Source organism: Neophocaena asiaeorientalis, unplaced genomic scaffold (genome assembly GCF_003031525.2).
Source record: "Neophocaena asiaeorientalis asiaeorientalis breed wild unplaced genomic scaffold, Neophocaena_asiaeorientalis_V1.1 scaffold218, whole genome shotgun sequence".
NCBI lineage: Eukaryota > Metazoa > Chordata > Mammalia > Artiodactyla > Phocoenidae > Neophocaena > Neophocaena asiaeorientalis.
Window position 1 is genome coordinate 276,332 of NW_020172818.1, and position 22,876 is coordinate 299,207.

Consider the following 22,876-nt stretch of genomic DNA (forward strand, 5'->3'; position numbering starts at 1 on the left):
GCATCACTTGGAACTGGGATTCTGACCCAGTCTGCTGGACCCAAATCAACACAGCTTTAGAAGCTATCTGATAGAAAATGATGGAATTTAGAGCTGGACAGGTGTTAGCGATCATCTGTAGAGTAGAAGTTGTGAGAGTGGTTTCTGGAAAGAGTTTCTGCAGAATTAGAGATTCCCGTGTGCCAGGCACTGCCCTAAGCCCTTTACATCCACCGATTCCCTTAAATCCTCACAAAAGACCAATAAAATAGGCGCTGTTATTATCCCGTTGTTACAACTGATGTAAATAATTTGCACCAGGTCACAAAATTAGTAAGCAGTAGACTTGAACCCAGGTAATGGTGGTGTCAGTACCACTCCCGTTAACCATGAACTGAAACGAAAGTCAGAGGCATCGCAAGAGATCAAGTGTGTCTCTCCAGGGGTTGGGGGTGGGAAGAGGGATGAGAACATGGCAGTTGAGACAGTCTCGGAGTAAGGGGCACGATTTCAGCTGGTGAAATTGTCTAAGGGTGGGTGTGGGTGCTGCACAGGAAGAGCCGGTGATTTTGCAAAAAGAATCATAAATGGCTTCCACCCAAATCATGGCCAGTTGAGAGTGGGAGGGAATCTTATTTCAGTTAGCCCAGAGAACTGGTCAACTTGACCTTTCTTCTCAAAAGATGCTTCATGCCCTTGACTTTTGGGGACACAGAAATCAGCATTTTGATTTTGGTTTTCTCAAGTAGCAACCGTGGCTACAAGTGGTTTATTGATTTGTCTTTATCTTCCCAAACATCCCTGGCCTTGGTTTGCTTAAGAGGGCAAGTGACACTGCGTGATGAACTCCCCGGGGCGGTGAGCGCCACCTCCTCGCAGAGCTGCCAAGGAGCCCTCAAGTGAAACCTTCCCTATGGATGCTTGTCCGAAACGCCTCCCCAGTCTCCTCCACTCCCTCTCTCCAAGGTGCCATTCTCATCTCGGCCTTGCCCGCGCCCCTGGGTGGGAAGAGCCTGCCTTGCCTTTCCCAACACCTAGCCAAGTCGCATGACTGGTTCTAACTTCAATTGGGAAAGTTTCCAGCCTAGGAGTTCCAGGACTTTCTGGCGCTCTGCCCGGTTCTGGAGAAGGCATCTCCTTGCTCTTCCCATCTGGTGTCCTTCGAATTCAGCCTAACTTTGCGCAGCAACATCGCGAGCTCTAGCCTTGACTTGGAGCCCCTGGGGGATCCGGCAGCGCGTTCTCTGCGAAGGCGCGGTGCCATCGAGCCCCTCTGCGGAGCCGGCGCTGCGCGCACCAAGAAGGGGTCCGGGAGGCGCCGCTCACAACCCGCTGGCAACTCTCGGAGTCGCCTCCGGTCTCCTTAGGGTCTGGCTACTCGGTGGCCAAAAAAAAAATCCGGTGACTCGGCCGCAGGTGGCAGAGGCGGCGCGCGGAGCGGGAGAGGGGAGGGGCGCCTCGCTCCCGGGCTCTCGGTTGGCGGCTCCCGCTTCCAGCCCGCAGCCCGCGCGCCCCCGCCGCCCAGCTCCGCGCAGCGCCCCCGGCGCCCCCCTCCGGCCTCCGCCCGCACCTGCACCCCGCTCCGCGCGCTTCGCAGCCGCCGCCGCTGCCGTCGCCTCTCTCTCTCCCAGCGCGGCGGACGCCCCCGGGCTGAGCGGCGAGGGCGCTCTGGTGCTAGACCCATCTCCAGACACCCCTGGGCCGGTTGACTCCCGAGTCCCGCTCCTGCACCCCGCGTCCCCAAAGATGAATGTGAGGAGGGTGGAAAGCATCTCGGCTCAGCTGGAGGAGGCGAGCTCCACAGGCGGTAGGATGCAATAAGCATTGGAGCGGGCGCCCGCTTCTACCCTCCTTCCCTTGCAAGCTCAGACGGGGACCCCTTCCCGGGCTGGGGACGCTTGTTGCCTCTGCTGCATGAGAAGGAGTCACCGGGGTGGGACTGGGAAGGGGAGGCGGCAGCGGCGGGAATGGGGGTGCGAAGGAGAGGGGTTGCATGCGAGGTCCAGGTCGGGGAAGAAGAGGTGTTTGAAGTGTGTGTGAAACTCGCCGGTGGCAGGGTCCCCTGCGATCCTGTGCCTACTTTTGCCTTCTCTGAAAATTTCCCATGTTGTTGGTGCATCTGCCAGGTGACTAGACCACACACTTCCTTCTCCTAACACCTGGGGATAAATGAGCTGAAATAGTATTGATCCTCTCCCTCCACGTTGCCTTTATGCTCCCAAACATTTCTTCATTAAAACTCTGTTTTGGTCCCCTGGTAATATACAGGCGGAATGTTTCCCAGGTCAGATGCTTCAGCAGAACCGTTTGTCTTGTTTTTGCCAGCTTCAGTTTGGTGTGTTCAGAGAAAAGGGTCCTCAGTGACCCTTGGAAATAATTTATACATAGTACAGCCTTGGAAAGGTACTGGGCACTCTGTGCAAGGAGCTTGGTTTCAGAGTTTTGTGCATTCTGCGAAAGCAGGGAAAGGGCACGTTTTGATCAGTTTAGTGGTATCCGTAGCGAAATACGGGACGATATCTCCCACCCCCCTCAACCCAATGAAGCCTCTTCGGTTGAATCGATTTGTTTTTAGATAGCTTCAATGTGTATAGTTTTTTAGAGGAGCCGTAAATCGAATGAAGGGTGTTGTAGGGAACCTGGGAGTGATTGAAAGCCGGACATTTCCCAGATTATATAAGATGAGGGGTCACACATGGCTATGAAAAACTTGCACTTGATGTAAAGTTGCAAGGAAAGAGGCATTTCCACATTCTACCTGTTTATATCCAGGGAAATGGGGCCACTTCAACTTGAGTCCATCACCCTAATTTATGGACATTGAGATTTGGACGCATTCCCTTTCTTCCCTTCCCTCCATTAGTTCAGGTGATTGTAACTGGGAGGACTCTAGTCTTCTTAGTATGTGAAATTTTAAAGAAAATGTCCTTGTAGGCTAGAAAAAATAATATGATGGTCACCTTTAAAGCCCCAAATTTGACTTGTAATGATATTTAGTTTAGGTCTTCCTTGTGACAATAGCTGCCACTCATTGCAAACTAAGTATGTCTAGGATATATTTTATGAGCGATACTCATAATCTTGAAGAGACTGAATTTTTCAGAATGGCAGTTTAAGTGTAGAGCGCTCAGTCGTTGTTGAGTTCATAGGCTCTCTGTCTTTGCAGTTCCTTTGACTCAGAATAGGGTAGGGAGCTAGCTCTCCTTTCAGGGACTTACTCATGCACAAGGCAATAGTAGGTACTCAAAGATAGAGAGGGTTGTAGGATCAGAAGTCCGGACAACTGGGTGGCTTGCATCATCCGGCCGCTCAGCGATAACAGCTTTTTGGCTGGGCCTAGTCTTTAATTGGCCAGATGGGGATTGAATCAGCACGTCTGGTCTATTCACAGTGCCACAGGTGACCATAATCTCTACTGGATAAAATGAGAAAGATGAAATCACATCTGGGGAGTATGATGTATTAAAAATAACTTTCAGTACCGTCTCTAGAATCAACATGTGTTCATTGTTCCTTTGGAGAATAGAAAGATGTTGATTTATATCTTGGCTCAGGTGGACCAAAAGGGAAGTGTTTTCTGGCTTGAATTGATTTGACACCTGTTTCTTGAATTGTACTCACACAGTTTTAGAGTTAATTGTTATAGAAGAAAAAAGAAAAAAAAATGTTTGAAGCACCTTTTTTAAGCACCTTTTATTTTGTTCTTCGTGTAATTGTTTCAAGTTTATATTAGAGAATGATCCCCAGATATGTAGTCTATATTATTTTCAGCAAACATAAGCTTTAGTACGTTGGTGATTTGTGCTCAATTATAAGGTAGTCTTGACAATCCTGGGACAAGAAAAGTGTCATTTTTGAAGGTTTCAACTCTAGTTTCAATTCTTGTTTTAAAACAGTAGTCCCTGACCTCTTGTTTCCTTTCAAATAAGTGGGACATTAGCATAACTTCTTATGTGACCATGATGCTTTTCTCTTGAATATGTGCCTCTTGGATGGAGGTTTATAAAATGACTTAATTGAAATTTAAACAAAATTTAACTGGAGGATCAGACTGAGAGGAATGTATGAAGATGAGAGGGAAATCAGGAGTTGGAGAAGTGTGTGTGTGTGTGTGTGTGTGTGTGTTTTATGACCTGACTATAGAGCCAGAGTACTGTGAAAAACAGTTTGTTGAGAAACACAGGTGAAAACTACACTAAAGTGAAAGTAGGGAGGGAAATGCAGGAAAGATGGGAGCAGGGTTGTGTTGCATTGCTAAAAGTTGAAAATAAAATAACTAATAAAAGCTCATTCCTCACTCTTTTCAACAGGTAATACGTTTAATATGCTAACTGATTAATACCACTTCTAAGTCACTGTAGTTGACACTTAATACTGCGCAGAACAGAAAGTGGACGCTTGTCAGTGACTTCATACAAGTAGAGAAGCTTTCTTCGGAATCATACTGCCCACTTTTACCCTCCCTCTCATCAGCTTCCACATTAACCCAAAAGCTTGCCCCAAATATATTTTTCATGTCATTGTCCACTCCCATTATTTTGCTCCCCGGCTGTAAAATCAAACATAATCCTGCTACTGGTGGAGAGGGAGATGCCAATTCACTGGTGTACTTGAAAGAGAATCAGAAAGAAGGTCAGAGGAAATAGCCCCATAAAACTGTTCATCGGTGTCCTTAATTTGTGCCCTGTAACGTAGGGATGGCAGGTGTTATGTGATGTAGTCTACAGCTAAAAGTGGGGAGGGAAGTGGGTGTTTCAGCAGTTGCTGGAGGAGGTAGTAGAGTGGGCGTGGCCCGCAAATTGACCCAGAGCTGGACCTGGGTAATCAGAGGCCCCTCCCCCAGTCCCCTGTCCTTGGAATGTACATTCTGCCCACTCTTCTCACAGCCCAAGCCATTTTCAAGGACACAGCCTTGAGAGAGTAACTTGTCGAGATCATCTGGGTGGTATACGTGACTGAACCTAGTTAAAGCCTCCATATAAACCTTTAAGAATCTGGTGGGCAGGTGTGGAGATCTCCTCGTCTTGCTTTGCCCAAGACAAGCCTTGTATTTAAGGTCACTTGCTTAGTGAGCCTGCCACCAGCCGATCTGGAGTGGTCCACCTCTTTCTTTGGTCTCTTTCTGTCCTCTGTGTATGGGGCCCAGTATCAAATTTCACCTGAAGCTCCTGAGTTTGGGAATCAACAATAGTGCAATGAATAACCCTCTTCATTTTTGTATTGTGTGATGGATGTATCATGGCTCCAGCTTAAGTTTGGGGTTTATTAAGGATAAGGCAAACTCGGAGTAGTAATTCCACAAGGGTAGTAGTGAAAAGCCTATTTATTCTGAACCAAGGAGAAGCTTTTTATGGCACAAGGCATTATTCTGTTTTCTCTGTGTTGTTGGATGTAAGAAGGTTCTAATCAAATGATATGGTGAAGTGTTAAAATTCAACAACCCTCTTCCCCTTGCTCCACTTTTTTTTTTCTGGCCAATGCTTATGCAGAGTTTCATAAAATAAGGCTACAGATGGTTTTGGAAATTAATGATCCATGCAATATCAAACATGTGTGCAAGATTTCTGTGGAATTGTAGACCAGATAGTAGCTGAATCTTTTGAAGGTCTATTTCTGGGCTTAAAGTTTATGGTCCTTCTTAATCTTTTTTTGTCCATTTATTTGTTTTTCTTGTCCTCTCTGGTTTTCTAGAACATATTTCATGGCCGAGTGTGCTTGCTTACTTAATAACCTCCCTTCTTAGGGACTTACAGGCAGATTAAAGAGTGCGTGTGTGTCTGTGTGTGTGTGTGAGAGAGAGAGAGAGAGAGAGAGAGAGTGAGAGAGAGAAGGAGAAATGGAGGTAAGGAGGGAAAATGAATTTTTAATTTGTTCAGTGGGCCTTTACCATCCTTAAAAATATTTTAAAGTTATGTAACTACATCTGCCACTACACATTTATTCACCCTTGGGCATTAAATCACTCACTTCTTTTGCAAAACTGTTCATTGCTTAAAGGTCCTAGTGGTCTTTTCTCCATTCACATTGTCCTGAACTCACTGCAATCCTTCATGCTGTTTATCCACACTCCTTAGAAGACGGTGAACCCTGAGAACAGAGCCGTTGTGTTGTGCCCACCACTGTGTCCCAGCATCTGGCCTGAAGCCTGACATACCGTATTTGCTCAATAACAGATATTTGTTGAATGAAGTCTCCTCCCTTGCATTTTGTGACACTGCATTATTCTCCTTCCTCCTACTTCTCTCACGTCTCATTTTCTGACCCTTATTTCTCCCTTTGCTCATTTTGTGCAACTTTGCACAAAGTTCTTTCTTCATTCTCTTCTCTCTCTCTCCTCCCTCCCTAATCTAATTGTGGTTTTGATGCATCTTACCTGGATGCAGAGGACTCCTTTGTCTATAGCTCTGGCCCAACCCCTTTCCACATTACCAGATGGACGTTTCCATGCCCTGTTGGTCAGACCTATGAGCAAGTTTTACCAGCACCTCGAAATCAGTATGTCAGAAAAGACATATCCTCTCCTCTAAGAATAATTTCTTGTCCAAATTTTGATAATGGTGACATCATTTTCTGAGGTATGCAGTTATAAAATAAAGCAAAGTGTTTCCTTCTGTATGGTACTTCCTACCTTGATTCTTCCCTCCCCTTCCACGTGGAATCAGTCACCAAGCCTTACTAATTCTCTTCTGATTCTCTTCTAGCTTTTATGTCCAGCTCCCCCCTCCAACTCCCATTGCATCACTCAAGATTATATTATTTCCCAGGCCGTCATGGCTGTCTCCTATTTGCACTAAGTGCCGCTCCCCGCTCCCAACCTAATAAATTTACTAAAATCTGATTTGAGTCAGGTCCTTCTCTTTGTATGCAAAATCCTTGCCATTACTTATGGAACTAAAAATACTGTTTTCTTAGCTTGATAGTCAAGGTTTCCATGGTGACAGTCCTGTATCCCAACATTTTCTTTTCATGACTCTTCTAGGGCTACACCTTGACCTGCTAAACTGAATTGTTCTCTAGTCCCTACACCTATCTCATGTTGTACCTCCTGCTTAGAACGAACTTCCTGCCCCACCATTACCCACTGAACATTGTTGAATGCTCAACATCGCACACGTCCTTCAAGACTCATCTCAAATGCGTGTCCTTTTCAATGCAGCCTTACTGATTTCTCCCTGTGTCCTCCCTGAAGAATTACACTTTGAATTTTCGTTGGTCATTCTCCTTCCATTTTGACTGATATCTGAATAACAAGGCAGAATACGCTATGTATATTTGTTTGGTGTGCAGTCTTAAGTTGTAACTCCTTGATGGCGAGTACCATACATGAATTGCTAAGTCTTGTACCCCTGCGGATGACTGGCACAGTGCTTCAAAAAATAGTAGGTGCTTAAAATGTAGTTACGGAATTTAAACCACACTGCCCAATGGTAGACCCATCAAAGACCCAAAATTACAATTCACCTTTGTTTGCTCATTCAGCCGTCTACCGGAAGTGGAGTTGTTTCTTGGTTCTGTCTTTCCCATTCGGTGGGCCAGGTCTGTGAGCAGAGTCCTCTGACACCAAGATAGTGCTGTTCGGAACTGTGCATGTTCTTGCATCTGTAATGCATGGCTGTGAGAGTTTATGTCATTTCCAAAGAAGAGCTTAATAAGTAACCAGTGTTTTCTGTGTATTTAGAGCAATAGGCAGTGTCATCTTTGGATACTGTTGCTATGACTGTCCCTCATCCTTAATACCTTCCAGACTTATCACCCCTAGGATCGGTAGTTCAGGGGACCCCCAGTTAGTGATTATCAGCTCTCCTGGCTCCCCTTCCAATAAAAGAGTGGAAACATGAGTTAAGTACTCACTCTGAATCATGACCGTGATTGTCGATACTAGTCTGAGTTAGTGTTACAGAGAATAGGCCTTAACGTTTCCCAACCCAGAGCCTAACTGGCTACACCACCGTGTCTGCCATTATTATTACCATCATTATCTTCATCAGACGATAAATCCTTTCGTTATAGCAGTGGCTGTGGAAAGGAATGGAAAAACTGAAAGATCATTCAGCATATACACATCCACTTCCTCCGGCGCATTTTCTTTCACATCAGACTTCACGGAATCAGGCCGTGTTGGGAGGGAATTGGCAGAGCTGCGGAAACCATGGCAGGGCTGAGATGAGATGAGGTTCAGTATTTTTTACTCTCACCGCTGGGGCTGTCTCCCTTCTTGCCTAGTTTCTTTGCTGTAGGCCGCTCTATACACATACATATCCACATATCATTAGAAAGTCTGAAAAACAGGGAGACTCTCCGCGTTTACACATGTAACGTCTTTGTACACTCTGACCATCTAATGAATAATGTGAACACAGATATAAATGTAAAATTTGCCATATTGAGCACTTGGCCTTCATGCCGATATGTTAAGGGCTGATTTTTCTTCTCTAATGGACACAGCCAGTGTGGTTGGATGACTGTCCCATTGGAAATAGGTTGTCCCTTTGGATATATTATTGACCTTTTGGAAACTTCTCTCTCCTACATAGTCTACCCTAATTATTTATTTAGGTAAAAATAAGTAGTCAACCCATTTTACAGTAACAGTGCATAACTTTTTGGTTACCTGGAATTTGGACTAGCTAGTTAGGAAAGTGTCCCCCCAGGTATTCGGGCAGTGTCTGCTCATGAACAGTGAATAAAAAGTCTTCAGGGAATTCGAACTGGCAATTTTTTATAGATCTTTACTCTAAAAAGGTTTTGGAGAAGCAGTAGACTTCATCCCCAGATGTCAACACTTCTTAATATTTGAAGGATCTTTTGAGTGAAACAGCTTATTTAAGAAATGACATTATCTGTAGCCCAAATAGGAATCAAAATCAGATTTGACTGATATAGTAACTACTGCAGTCTAATGACTATGCATGCTTCCTCCCTTCCTCCCCCTCTCCCTCCCTCTCTCTTTCTCTCTCTCTCTCTCTCATGTCTTCATTATATTAGCATCTGCACACTGTATTACAGATGCCCGGGTGCCCTGAAGAATGTCCTCAAATATGACTTTTTTTAAACCAGAGAAAATGTGACTTCCAAAAGTCTTCATGAGCTTCATAGTAAAATTGGGTGAAAATAGCACATGTAGCTATTAAACTGACCTACATCTCAGAATAGATATCCTGCCAGGGGCTTTATTTGGGGTTGTAACTTTTTTGTACTTTAATTAAATTTTCATTAGAATACCATGAGAAACTACTCACAAAAAAATTAATCTAGCCCATACCTCTTATCCATGTTTTGTACGTGGTAAGTGCTCCAGGGATGTGTTGAATGAATAAAAGCATTTTATATTATGGTTATACCCTAAAGGTGGAGATACCCTCTCGTACTCCAATCCGTTCCATCACTGTGGAAATGGGATCATTATGTCTCCTTGTTGTGTCTGCAGGGAGTTTGGAAAAAAACCCAAACAATAATATAGAAATAACAAACAGACATTTCAAAAATAATCCAGTCCTGAGAACAAGTTTGATTTAGAGCAATTTTATTTAATTCAGAAAGGTGGGAACATATAAAATAGCTACTGAGTATCACGTTGCTGTTCCTCTTTCTTCACCTATAAGTTGGTGGTGATTATATCCATTTGTAGGTTACAGGGATGCATTCCGTAATGATGAAATGAGATTAATCAGCAAAAGTATGTATTTACAATGAAACTACTTGGTGCTGGGATGAGTGAGATGTAGAGACTGCCTTTAGAGACCTTACGGTTTATTCAAGAGATATTTACTGAGTATGCACCAGGTATTTAGAGTCGAGTAGGGGAGAAATAAATAAACATGTATATTTTAAAATATTCGTTGCCATACAGACATAAAGATGAAGCGAGATGGATGTTGAAAAGCAAGATTACCTCCAGTTGATATAAGTGCCATTCCTTTCCAGGTGGATGCAGTGAAAGCAGTGATATTGAACTTGATTTTTCTCTCTTTGGGATCTTACAAAATAAAGCTATCAAAAGAACTGAGCTCAAAATTCTATATTTGTTCTATCGTCCAATATTTTCCTGCCTTCCATTCTCCTGTAATATGGGTTTATGTGTCCACCACTTAAATACATTGTGACATTATCTAAGCCATTTTAAAGATTTTTAAAACCTATGATGCTGGGAGTCTGTGAAGAAGTGCACTTTTTTCATAAAACAAACATGATTTTGATGCTTGGAGAATACAAAATGAGTAATAACTTCTATTTAAAGGTAGTCCCAAAGGAACTGAAAATGCCTAGCTCTTTATTTGCCAGTTTAAATAATGTTCTGGTAAAGGAAGAGGCATTTCAAGTTAGTGTAGGATTTTAAAAAATTAAGTAGAGGCATGGACATATATACACTACCAAACGTAAGGTAGATAGCTAGTGGGAAGCAGCTGCATAGCACAGGGAGATCAGCTGGGTGCTTTGTGACCGCCTGGAGGGGTGGGATAGGGAGGGTGGGAGGGAGGGAGATGCAAGAGGGAAGAGATATGGGAACATATGTATATATGTAACTGATTCATTTTGTTGTAAAGCAGAAACTAACACACCATTGTAAAGCAGTTATACTCCAATAAAGATGTTAAAAAAAATTAAGTAGAATATCACTCTAATTCTTAAATGTGACTTTATAGAATCAATCATTTATCATAAGGATATTATTATACCTGATTTAATACTGTGAGCACTTGTGAACATCAGATTCGCTAAGTCTTTCTTGCATCTTTTCCAAGAATTCCTCAAATACTCCTTTTGTATCATCTATTTCCCAAAACGCCCTTTAATTTGAGGCTTCCTTCTGGGCTGTGTGGTATTATTGCAATCTGTTTCCTATTTCCTTTTCTCGCTTGGTCCGGTTTCATCATAGTTTCCTGCTGAAGTTGTGATTTCTGAGAGTTGGTGCAGGTTCTGAAACACAGGTGCCTCACGTTAATTTGAAGGTTGTGGGGAGGGAAATCTTGGGAAACAAGAATAAAATAATGAGAGTTCAGAACCAGGCGCTGGGAAATGTGGAAAAAGGAAGGTGGAAACTGCAAAATACAGCCATATGCGGGGACACAGAGGGAGAGAATTCTCCTGCTATCTATTTAAAGAATAAACCCCATTTTTGATGGTGGTTTTATAAGATAGTTTTTAAAAAGGCAGCACATCCTAAACTGCAAAACTCAAAGGTGATATAAATGCTAGTGCTTCTGACATAAGTACCAGATTTGCAGTTAAACCATATAAAACCTCCTAGTTCAATTAAAGTTGTGGGTATAGATTCTGAATGAAAATTGGTCACTACAAAACCTAATACTTTAAGATTTTTGTTCACTTCTCAGGATAAATACAATGTAAAATCTACAAACACTACACTGGGAAGATTGAACTGTAGAAATAATTTGTTAGAAACACTGCAATTTAAAGCACAGTTACGTTTATCTTGGATCCCTGATCATGAGATTGTGGCTTTTCATAAATATCATTAGAATAGAATTTCAGATCTCAAGCAGTGACAGTTATAACTTCTTAATGCAATTTATGTTCTGGTAGTTTCAAAATAGTTTTGAGGATGCTATTCAACAGTCCTTTGAAACACATTGATCAATTACCTACTAGAGGAGGGACACTGCAAGTCAATATTTCAGAAAATAAAAAAGCATGTTAGTTGTTTGGGAATTAAGCTTTTAAATCATATCTTCCTTCTCCACCCCAGAATTCTACTTGATCTGAATTGTATATTGATTAGGTAGAGCATGTTGGCTTATCTCATTTTCACAGACACGTGCTAACTAAATACTTTCTAGGACCCTGGGGTAAGTCCTTGATGGAGGATATCAGAAGCTGCAGTCCTTGTCTTCTATGAAATAACAAGCTGAAGGAGCACAGAGTACACCTTTCATAATCACACGGTTTGTTACTAAGTGATATGGGTTTCAGAGTCACATAAAATACAAAACAAGTCCTTTGTGGAAAAACTATCTAGTAGACTAGATAATATTGCTACTCCACATGTCAGTGGGGGATTCTCCAAATGGGAGGCAATTTATTCTTTTGTAAAACGTATTAAAATACCTATTATTTGTCAAGTATTGTTCTAAGTACTAGAATACAGAGATGAAAAATATCCCATGGGAAACCCTGAATCTAGTTAAAGAGATAGACATGTGAGATGGTAATTGGAATGTCAAAGTCTTAGGACAGCACTAAGCACAGAGTGCTTTGGAAAGACATATATGAGTCACCTCATTCAGGTAGGTAGGATCACAGTAAGCTCCCTAGACTGGATGGGAATGGAGGATGAGAATGAGTTTTCCAGGTAAAGACAGCAGGTGGGACGATGGATGTTTTAGGCAGGGAACGCTGTGGTTCTGAGGCTGGTTCTAAGGAAACGTGGTGGTACAATCAGAGGACAGTGAGAAGTCCCGTGTTCAGTGAAGGTTGGGGTAGAAGGAAGATGGAGAGCTGGAGCAGTAGTCAGCATCAGGATGTGAAGGCATCGGGGAGCTACTGATACATTTCAGTCAAGAGCACAGCATGATCACATTTGCACATTGGGAAGATTACTGCAGTGATGTGGCAAATGGACCGAAGGGGAATGAAACAGTGGGCATGGAGACCTGCTGAGGTAGAATTGCAGGTGAGACACACTGGGATCGTAGTAAAGCACTGGTGATGTGGTGGAGGATGGAGGGTACACGTGAGATAAGCAGAGGATGAGACCAGGAAGACTTGATGATAGGTTGTAATTGGGGTTGACGGAGAAGTAGCAGCCTGGGTCATCTTCTAGATTTGTGGTTTGGGTGACTGGTGGGTGACATATGTTTATGAAGATGGGAAATACAGAAGGAGGTTTAGTTGAAAGAAAATGAGATCAGTTTGGGACTGTAACATTTAAGAGCTTTCGGGATATCAGAATGGAGATGTCCAGTAGGTGCTGGGCTGTAGAAATCCGGTACATAAGAGTGAGATTTGATTCTGTAGACAGTGGGGAGCCAGTTGAATTTAGGAGTGACAGAATGAGGAATATTAATTTTGCATAGCTGTGTAGGCTGCACTGTTGACAGAGATGTCATTAGGAGGCTGTTGTATTAGTCTAAATGAGGGAAAATAAATGTTTGAACAATGGTAAAGGCAGTGGGAATGGAAGAGTGGGATGACTGGGAAGGAGAAAGATGGGGAGATTGGTGACGAGTGCCTCGTGGTGTCATGATGGAGAAGCAAGGAAGACAACAGGTTTTGGGGGGTAAGATAGCATGTTCATTTTTAGAAATATTGATTTTGATGTGCTAGGTGAGCATCCAGCTCAAACTGTCCCAAAGGCAGTTGGAAACGTGGAGTTCAAGTTTAGTTGATTTTAGAGAAGCACACATTAATTAAGCATCCAGTGTTGTGATGGGTATTGGGAATAGAGAGATAAATGAGCGATGGCCTTACTCCCAAGAGGCTGGCTATCGAACTAAGCTGGCGAGTCAAATTTGGGAGCCAGTTGCAAATAGATAAAGGTAATTGAAGACATGAAGGTGAGTAGGGGACAAAGTTTAGGATTAGAGCTATGAAGAATAAGGGTGGAAGATGGGTGTAAAATCAGGAAAACGTGTGGAGAAGAAATTGGAGAGGAGAATGTTATGGAAGTCAGTGCCCCGCACACGGATGGCCCATACTTGTCAACCAATGGGGAATAAAAGAGTTTCAAAAAGCCAGAGCTAGTTAACAGAGTGAATTGCTGCAGAACATTAATGGAAGATAAAGAATGGGGTCTAAGGATAAGACTCTGGGGTCAGAGCTAGGGTTCAGGTACGGTGTCTGCTACCCTTGGAAGCCGCGTGGCCTCTTTGTAACTTAGCCTCTTTATGTGTGCCTGGAACATTCTTGCCCCATATACTCCATTGTTTTGCTTCCTCACTTTTTCAGATTCCCATTAAAATATTACTTCTCTGATGACTTCATCTAATATAACAGTTCAGCTGTGTCTCCCTATTCCCTGACCCTACTTTCCTTCATAGCTTTTATACTATATTTTTTCAAAGAAAAAAGATTACATATGCTATACGACTATGATATTGTTTATATATACTATAATGATATTTATATATACTATATTTTTGTGTCTATGTTTTTTACTATCTTCCCTATTAAAATTCACTCAAATGTATGTTGAATGGTAAATCAATGAAAAGAACCCATTTCGACAGGTTGCATTGAGGACGAACTGAACTAATGTGTATATCAAGTGCTCAGCGCGGTGCCTGGCAAATAGTTCGGACCTGATAAATGTGAGTTGTGGTCATTTTTGTAATTATTTTGGACTGAGAAAAAGCCCTTTAATCCCGAGGATGGGCGGTCAGGAGAGTGGTGAGATTGGGAGCGTGGGGGCAGTTATAGAGAGAGGGAGTTGTGAGGAAGGGCACTTTCTCCTTGGAAGGGGTCAATCTTGTCCTCTAAGGCAGAAGGGAAGGAGAGGCAGTCCTGGAGGGGTCTGCTGTGGAGCACCCTGTGGAGGAGCTGGGCTGTGAGTGGCCAGGGGGGTTTAGAGAGGTTTCGAGGAAGCATTTAATGCGTGGCATGAAGGGCTTTGCGGGGACAGCAGTTTGCAGTCGGTAATGGTCTGAGAGATATTGAGGCTGAGAAATGAGATTGGGGAGAGTCTCAGAATGGTGGATTTTATCCAGTGGACAACGAGTCAAGGTTTCTGAGAAGGAGGATGGCATAACAAAAGCGACGCCGTAGGAAGAGTTGTCTTGTTTTGGTGTGAAGGAAGGACGAAAGGAGGAGAGGGTTCAGGTGGACAGGTGAGCTGAGGAGACATTGCTGTTATCCAGATTTTAAAAGGATTGGCCACTTGGTGAGGGGTGTTAGAGGGGAAGAAGATGAATTTGTCAGAATTCTTGTGGCATTATGGGTGGTCTTTGTAACTGATTGAATGTGGGTGTGGAGTTGGGTGGGAGATCAAGGAGCAGTGGGGTCAAAGATGTGCACATAAGCAGACTCCATACTCGACTTAGGGGTCTGAGTAAAGGCCTTTGCTTATGATGATGGGAAGCTATTATCTGGAAGACAGAGGAAGGAAATTGTGTGTGTCTGTTGTGTGTGTGTATATGTAGGGCCAGAAGTACTATGTTCAACATTATATTTGGGGTACCAGAAGTGTACCCTGGTAAGGGGAACACCAGGTAGTTTTGAATATCCCTTTTATTGACAAATGAATTGAGGCTCAAAGGGGTTGAGCAGCGCACCCATCGCCACACAGCTAGTGATGGGAGAACAGGGATATCAACTAAGGCAATACTAATTGAGACATTCTGGCTACACAGAATATGCCTGGATGGGGCAGGGCTGTGGGTGAGAGGAGTGGCACTCTGGGCTGACCTGATACTGTTCTGGAAGGGCTGGGCTAAGCTCAGCAGATACAGTGCCTATTGCCCTGTTTTGTGGTACATGGAGTTAAAGGGCAAGTGACCTGACAGAGTTCCATGTGGATTTCTAGATCATGTCCAAGGTAAAGATCCAAAGCCAGGACCCAATTCAAGTGATGCTGCATGGGAAACGCCTTGATACCCAGCTTTGTGGGTTGGGAAAAAGAACCATTCATGCTTGAAGAGTTTGAATGAAAACAGCCTGCAGGGCCTCCGTGAGCCTGAGTTGAAGGGCTGATGGAAGTGATTGATGTGGGCAAGCTAGTGGCAGGTGAGGGTCTGGGCAAACTGGGCATTGGAAGTGCCGTACACGGGGAAGCTTTTGAAGGATGTGTATTATCCCATGAAAAGATATGATTTTGATTCGGAGAGCATTCTACTTGCACAGCTGCCCTCGCTCCATTGCCTCCCCTCCCTGGACTACTTGATTCTGCATCACGTCTCCCACCCACCCTGTGGACACTGGGCACAGGCAATCTTGCTGAGACTAACCAAATGAGAATATATAGCATTACTGCAAGCCATGGACTCCAGCCATCATCCTCCATCCTGCCACAATAAGTCATGAATCCTATTACTACTGTTCCTTAAGGAATACAGTTTTAATTAATTGTTTGGTATCTGCCAAGCCAGAGTAAAGAGGCTGTGCACACTTCCAGGACCCACAGGGGTGTTCAAATATTTGTTGACCAATGGATAATGAGGTGCCTCTAAATGTACTGACAGAAAAGCAGTCAAATATTGTTATAACTGTTAGGTGAGCCTCAAAATTCTGCCATCTTGAAATGCAATAAGCAAGCACTTAGGGAGCTCAAAGAAATTTTTTTCCTTCTCTTTCTCTCCCTCTCTCCCTGAGTCTCAGGACACACTTCACTCAAGTTCACTCTAGTCAGCACATTTATTTAGCATGTATTATAAATCAAACATTGTGCTGGGTGCTTGGGGGATACAGATACCATCTCTGTCTACACAAATGGCTAGCAAGGAGTAGAGACCTTCAACAATGCATTAGCAGCAGGATGAGAATTTCAGAACAGTAAACAAAAGGTGCTATAGGAACACATGGGAAAAAACTGAATACGTTTTAGGGGTCAGAAAACAAATCCTAAAGGGAGTGTAAATTAAGTTGACTCCTGAATGATACTTAGAGGTAGAAACAAGATTGGAGAACATACTTGAACTAAAAATGTCCAAAAAAAAAAAAAAAAGAGTGAGAGACTGGAGATAAATGCTGAAGAGGCAGGTAGGGCCAGATGGTTGAGTTTGAGTTTTATTAAAGACTTGGACTTTACCCTAAGGGCAATGAGAAGTGATCAGAGGTGTTAAGCAGGGGAACAAAATAACCAAATAACTACATCACATCTTCTGGCCTTGGGCCGTACACTCAGCAAAAAGTGTAATGCGGTTATCCCGGTGACCAGCAAACTGTTGATCTTGCCTTTCTGGCATCTGAAATTATTTTCTTGTTCTGTCTTTTTTGGTTTTTTGTTTTTCCATTTACCTTTTCTCTTCTGCCTTGCCTACCATCTGAAATCTGATTCTTTTCTGTGATTTAGAACTCTTGGCTAGCCATGTAGTGTCTAGGTCAGCAGTCTCCAAGGTGTTCTGAACTTGTACCCTATCTGTAAAAATATTTGGAGCATGTACTTTCACTTTTATAGGTTTCGTCATAAATTATACACATACTTCAAGAAGTGTGTATACTAATTATTAGTAAAGCTTAACTTCTTTCTTTTCTTAGGTAATAATAAGCATGCTGGAAAGAGTCATGTCAAACCCAAAAGGTTTGATCCTGATAACCTCTCACGGAGGCATTTCTATCTATTCTTGACTAGTATAAAGAGAAGAGTGTAATATACTTGAGTTTATAGCCTAGGACAAAACCGTGAGTGGCAAAGAACTATAAATGATGTGCAGTTATCAATGGTTAACTTCCATAAGTATTTATGTGTTTACTTCTACAGACATCAAGTGTTGCAGAGGTAATGCTACCTTGCAACGCTGTTATTAACTATTCACCCTTCCTCAGTGCTTCGGGCCAGTTGCAGCCATCCCCATCCCAACTGAGAACTTTTCTGCACTGTTCGGACTCATCTTTGTCCTGATTTGTTTCTGGCATACTCTTTCTGCATTCTGAGTTTTCCACTGCTTCATGCATGATGGATGTTACAATTCCAGAGAAGGCTCAATCTCTGTCTACATATACCCCAAGTTTACACAAGACACACATGAGCTAGTGTCCGCTAAATTGAAAAAAATAAAGTGGAAAACTCAATGCAGAAAGAGTGTGTTACAACAGTATGGGTTATCAGCACTAACGTATGGACATTTTCTGACTCAACCACAGAGAGCTCACCTGTTATTATTTCTATTTCATGAACCCATGCAGTGTGGGTCTGATGCCTGCTGATTTGCGGGGAACCTGGGTCAACAGTGTCTACCCAATTGCAATGTGTAATTGCAAACCCTTTAATGGAAAGGTTCCTTCAGGCCTTCATGGGAAGGGATAATTTCCATCAAGGAAGGGCTGAGCCTTAAATTTTAAAGAGTCTATAGGATGTGCACATGTGTGTAACTGGTACTCATGGGGTTGCAAAGGAGTGAAAGATAAGATCTAGTTGCAGAGGATGAGCTACAATGACATGCGAAAGCCACCACAGTCGTATGTGTTAACATTCTCATTTCGTGTTAGAGTTACTAATGATTTAAACGAACACCTCCAAATCATGCCTCAGATTTGCTGACTGCAATTCAATCCTCTGGAATTTTTTAGGCTCCATGAGCGTAGAGATGGGCTATTTTGTTCACTGTATATCCCATGCTCCTTGAACAGGGCCTTCCCGTAGTAGGTTCCAAATGTTTGTTGAATGAATCAACTATCACAAAAACCAGCAGAAGAGAGAGAAAGGGATTCCGAAGTAGTTAGAACAGCCTGTGCCAAGGCTCAGATTTTTATGAAAACTCAAACCGCGTCCAGGGAATGGTGAGAGGATCCAGGTGGACTGAATATTGGCAGTGTGGGGAGATATACCCCAAAGTGAGGCTGGAAGGGTGGATGGTGGTAGATTGTTTCAAGCCATTGCATTTTTGCCTGGGGAGTTAAAATTAAAATATGCAGGCAGTGGGGAGCTATTGAAGGATGTTAAGCAAGGGAATGACACTTATTTGTGTTTTAGGGAGAAATGATGGATATAATTCCATAGACGTCAAGGGGGCTGGTTAGAAAAGTAGGGCAGACAGTTTGGAGTGGGAGACCTGAATTAAAGCAATGTGGCAGGTGGAGACAAGGTGATGGGTTCAAGAGTTGTGTTGCAGTAAGTCACTAAACATTGGTATGCGGATAAGAAAAGTAGGAGTCCAGAAGCTGTCCACGTTCTTAGCTTTAACCTTCAGTGAGAATTCTTGAGGATATGGTTGTCTTGGATTGAGACACAGGTAGAGAATGTAGGAAAAAGCCAGCTAGCAATTGAAGGTATGTGTCTAGATCTCAGAAGGGGCTAGAAATACAGATTTAGGAGCCAGTGGATTGCAGGGAAAGTCATGAGAACGGAGGGAATCATTTAGGGAGAGAACAGAGCTCAGCTTGGCATCTTAGGAGACAGACTAGAATCAAGTGGCTGTCCCCGGAGAAGGCACCAGCGAAAGGAGTCAGAGATGGATCATAAAGGGAGGTAGAAGCAGTGGCAGCCACGGGAAGGAAACTTTTCCAGTACTTGGTCAATTATCTTAAGTGCTTTGCGTGGTTAGGTAAAATGAGAACCGAAAGGATTTGGCAGTTAGGAGGTTGAAGCAATTTTAAGTGGGGCAGAAGCCAGATTGCAGTGGGTGTGGGTGTGAGCGAGGAAACAAAGGAGAGCAAGTGTAGGCAACTCTTCTAAGAAGTTTAGTTGTGAAGGAAAGTGGGAGAGGTGGAGCAGTTGCTTGAGGGAATAACTGCTCACAGATTCATTTAGTTAAATGATAAATTTGGGCATGTGTGTAGGCATTGACCCGGCAGTGGAGAGCTGTGGCCTGAAAACACAAGAGAGAGAATCATTCTTCTATTATATCACCATTCTGCCTTGTATATGGCACATAAAGCCCTTCTGCAATTGTCTATTGACATTTGAACTACTTGTAAAAATACAGAAAAGTATAGAGATTAATAAGCCCCTGAGGATATCCTACCCAAAACTGATAATTAATAATTTTACAAGATTATTTGCTTCCAGCCTTCTTTACATGACAGCAACAAAATGTTAATAATAAAGTTGACAACCATTTTGTCACCTTCCGTGTTCCCCTTCCTGTCCCCTCTTTCCTGCAGCTACAACCATTACCATAGATGTGGTGTGCATCCTTCCAGTTTACCTTAGTATCCTTTTATCTGCAAATGTAAGTGTGCATGAACTGCGTGTCATACGTTTCACGTTTCCCTTATTCCTTTTGGGCTGCTGTAATAAAATACCACAGACTGGGTAGCTTATAAACAGAAATTTGTTGCTCATGGCTCTGGAGGCTGCAAGTCTGAGATCAGAGTGCCAGCGTGGTCTTGCGAGGGCACTTTTCTGGGCCACAGACTTCTCCTTGTATCTTCATGTGGCTGAAGTGGGCTAGGGAGCTCTGTGGGGTCTCTCTTATAAAAGCACTAATCCCACTCATGAGGCTTCCACCCTTATGGCCTAATCACATCCCCCAAACCCCACCTACTAATACCATCACACTGGGAGGTTAGGATTTCAACGTATGAATTTGAGGAGGAAGGGACACGGACACAGACACAGACACAGACATTCAGACTACAGCAATGTGCGTGTTTTAAAATTTGCACAAATAGTGTATTTTAAGGCTTTTTCAGTTATTATGTCTTATCAGGAGATCTAGCTGCATTGATGGATATAGTTCACCCTTCCTGAGTGCTGTTATTTGTACAATATTTTATTGCTATGTCTGTCTCCCCTAAGAGACTGAGTTCTTCTGGGCCAGGGATAGTTTGTTGTCACATTTGTATCCCCAGTGCCTAAATATCTCTTGTCTAAATGAATAAGTGGGCAGGTGGACAGGTGGGGCTTGAGAAGGAGTATAGGGTGGTGAGGCTCTTCTCTGAGACAGCAGGAAAGAAGTCAGGTTTTGGGAGGACTTCATACTCTACAGGTTATTCTGTGAAACAGAAGGGACTGTCATTTTCTGAGAAGTGAGCGGAGATAAGGGTTTGAGCAGTGTGGTATAGATTTATAATCTTTAGCTTAATTGAGGGGAAGATTATCCCAAATAGTTACTATTTCACCAAGAGCCATACACTTTCGGCTCACTTTATTTTGCATTTCTGAATGACCGGAACTAAGAAGACACCAGGTAGCCTCTGAAATATTGATTTGTCAGACATTCTTCTTTGCTAATTTATATGTTCCTTTAGCTTTGGGTGGAATTGGTGGCTTGTTTTTTGGCTACAGAGTATTTGGTGATTTAATTCAATGTGAAGATTGAGCAGCAATTCCATGAGGTATGGAAATAACTCCAAATAATCAGCAAAGGTAGTGAATGCTGCAGGTAGTCAGAGAAGGATGAGCTCACAGAGGGCTAGAACGACCAGAGAGGAAGGCTTAAGGGATGGGCCTCTCGAGTTTGAGAATTGGTGGCATTTGGGTAATAGAAGCAGAAGGGAAAAGTATATCAAGTGGGTTGGCAGGTTGAGAAAGGGGAGTAGATAAGGCACCTTTGAGGGCCGGTGAGCAGGCTATTCTGTTGGTAGAGGATTAGTAGAATTTCCTTTGTATCTGAGATCAGAGAGTAGTGGGAAATCATGGCCCACAGGCAATGGGTGTTGATGGAGGGGGTGGGGTGGAGGCTGGCAGAGAGTAGGGGAACAGCTGTCAGAGGAAGAGGGAATTAGGAGAGCATCTATTTCATTGCAGGTGTACTTAATCTTCACCTTGCGTGATGATAAAAAATAGAATTGAGTGTGATTGAATCACATAAGGCATTTGGAAGTAGTGCCCTTAAATTTAGTAAAACGACTTTCAGGTTGTAATAACATTATGACATACAAAAAACAAATCCCTCCTTCTGTCTTTGTCATGTTTGGGGGCGTCATTACATGGGATTGAGAAGTGAAACCAATGCAGTATTTTCCTCTTTTAGTTCATAGGACTCAACCTCTGACTCATTGGCATATAGCAAATGTCACCTTCCCTCTGTATTCACCATTAATTTTGTTTCTCTCTATTCCTGATGCCTTTTGCACTAGCCAACATTAGTAGGTCTCTTAGTAGTTTGATCAGTCATTATTTATATTATGCTATTCATTTTCATGTCATTCTCTACCACTAGATTATGAATCTGCTGTCTCATTTTTCTTTGTATAGCAAAAACGTTTGGCACAGTAAATATTTCTTGATTGAATGAAGGGAGAATTGGCTTCAAAATGTATTTCCTGATTAATCTTAAAACCATGAAGAATATAACAGAAAGTACCTCTTTAAAGATGCCAAATGGAATGTTAAGAAGAGTTTCCCTGGTACCAGTAAACTTCATTGATTCACCAAATATTTATTGAGCATCTGTGGAGTGTCTAGGGACACAGTAATGAGAGAGTCAGACAAGGTCCCTGCTTTCAAGCAGTGTAGAATGTTTTTTGGAGGAAGCCAGGTAATAAAGAAGTAAGAAAATATCAGATAACAATACTTGCTGTGAAGGAAGGAAAACAGCATGATGGACCAAGAGTAATAGGGTGGCTACTTGCAGCTTATTAGCCAGGGAGTGCTTCTCTGAAGAGGTGAGCTATGAGAAGAGCTCAGAAAACAGAGTCGTTTATGTGACTACCTGGGAGGGAAAGCTTTCCAGACAGAAGACACAGCTTTTACAAAGACCCAAAAACATAATAAACGGTGATTGTACAAAGGGCAGATAGGAGGACAGAGAAGTTGGAGTGTAGGAAGTAAGGTGGAGAGATTTAAGATGAGTCAGAAATGTGGGTGGGAGCCAGATCATGTGGGGAGGACCTTGGAGGCTAGAAGAAGGCATTTGGATCTGACTCTAAACATGATAGGACACAAATATGAGGGATTTATGAAGAGAAGTGACAGGAATATAATTTACATTTTAAAAAAGAGCACTTGGCCAATTTATGGGAAAAGAATGGTGAGGTAGAGAGAATGGAAGCAGGGAGCTGAGTTAGGAGGTAGGGGTGGTATCCCAGGCAGGAGATGTGCTGGGTTTGGGACGTCAGTGGAGAGAAGTAGGAGGAGTCAAGATCTACTGTGCACGTAGAGTTGACCAGACTTGCTGATGAGTTGAATGTGGGGAATGAAGGACACAGAGGCAACAAGGATGACATTTGGCCTGAGCTACTGCATGGGTGGTGGTATTACTTATTGACATGAGGGAAACTGGGGGAGAAGATTGAGAGAGGATTGAAAAACTGGGAGTTCAGTTTTGCATATGTTAGGGTTAAGGTACCTCTTAGACATGAGTGGAGATTTTTTTTTTTTTTTTTTTTTTTTTTTTTTTTT

At 42.9% G+C, this 22,876-nt stretch overlaps 1 protein-coding gene across 1 annotated transcript in view; it reads left to right on the plus strand.

Annotated features, from left to right (window-relative positions):
• Positions 1-1,581: 1,581 nt before the first annotated feature.
• KCNIP4 (potassium voltage-gated channel interacting protein 4) overlaps positions 1,582-22,876 on the plus strand; it is a 1,180,242-nt gene continuing 1,158,947 nt past the window's right edge. Inside the window, exon 1 of the mRNA XM_024741844.1 lies at positions 1,582-1,786. Within this exon, the coding sequence (XP_024597612.1) occupies positions 1,726-1,786 (61 nt within the window). The 5' untranslated portion in view covers positions 1,582-1,725. The remainder of the gene's footprint in view (positions 1,787-22,876) is intronic.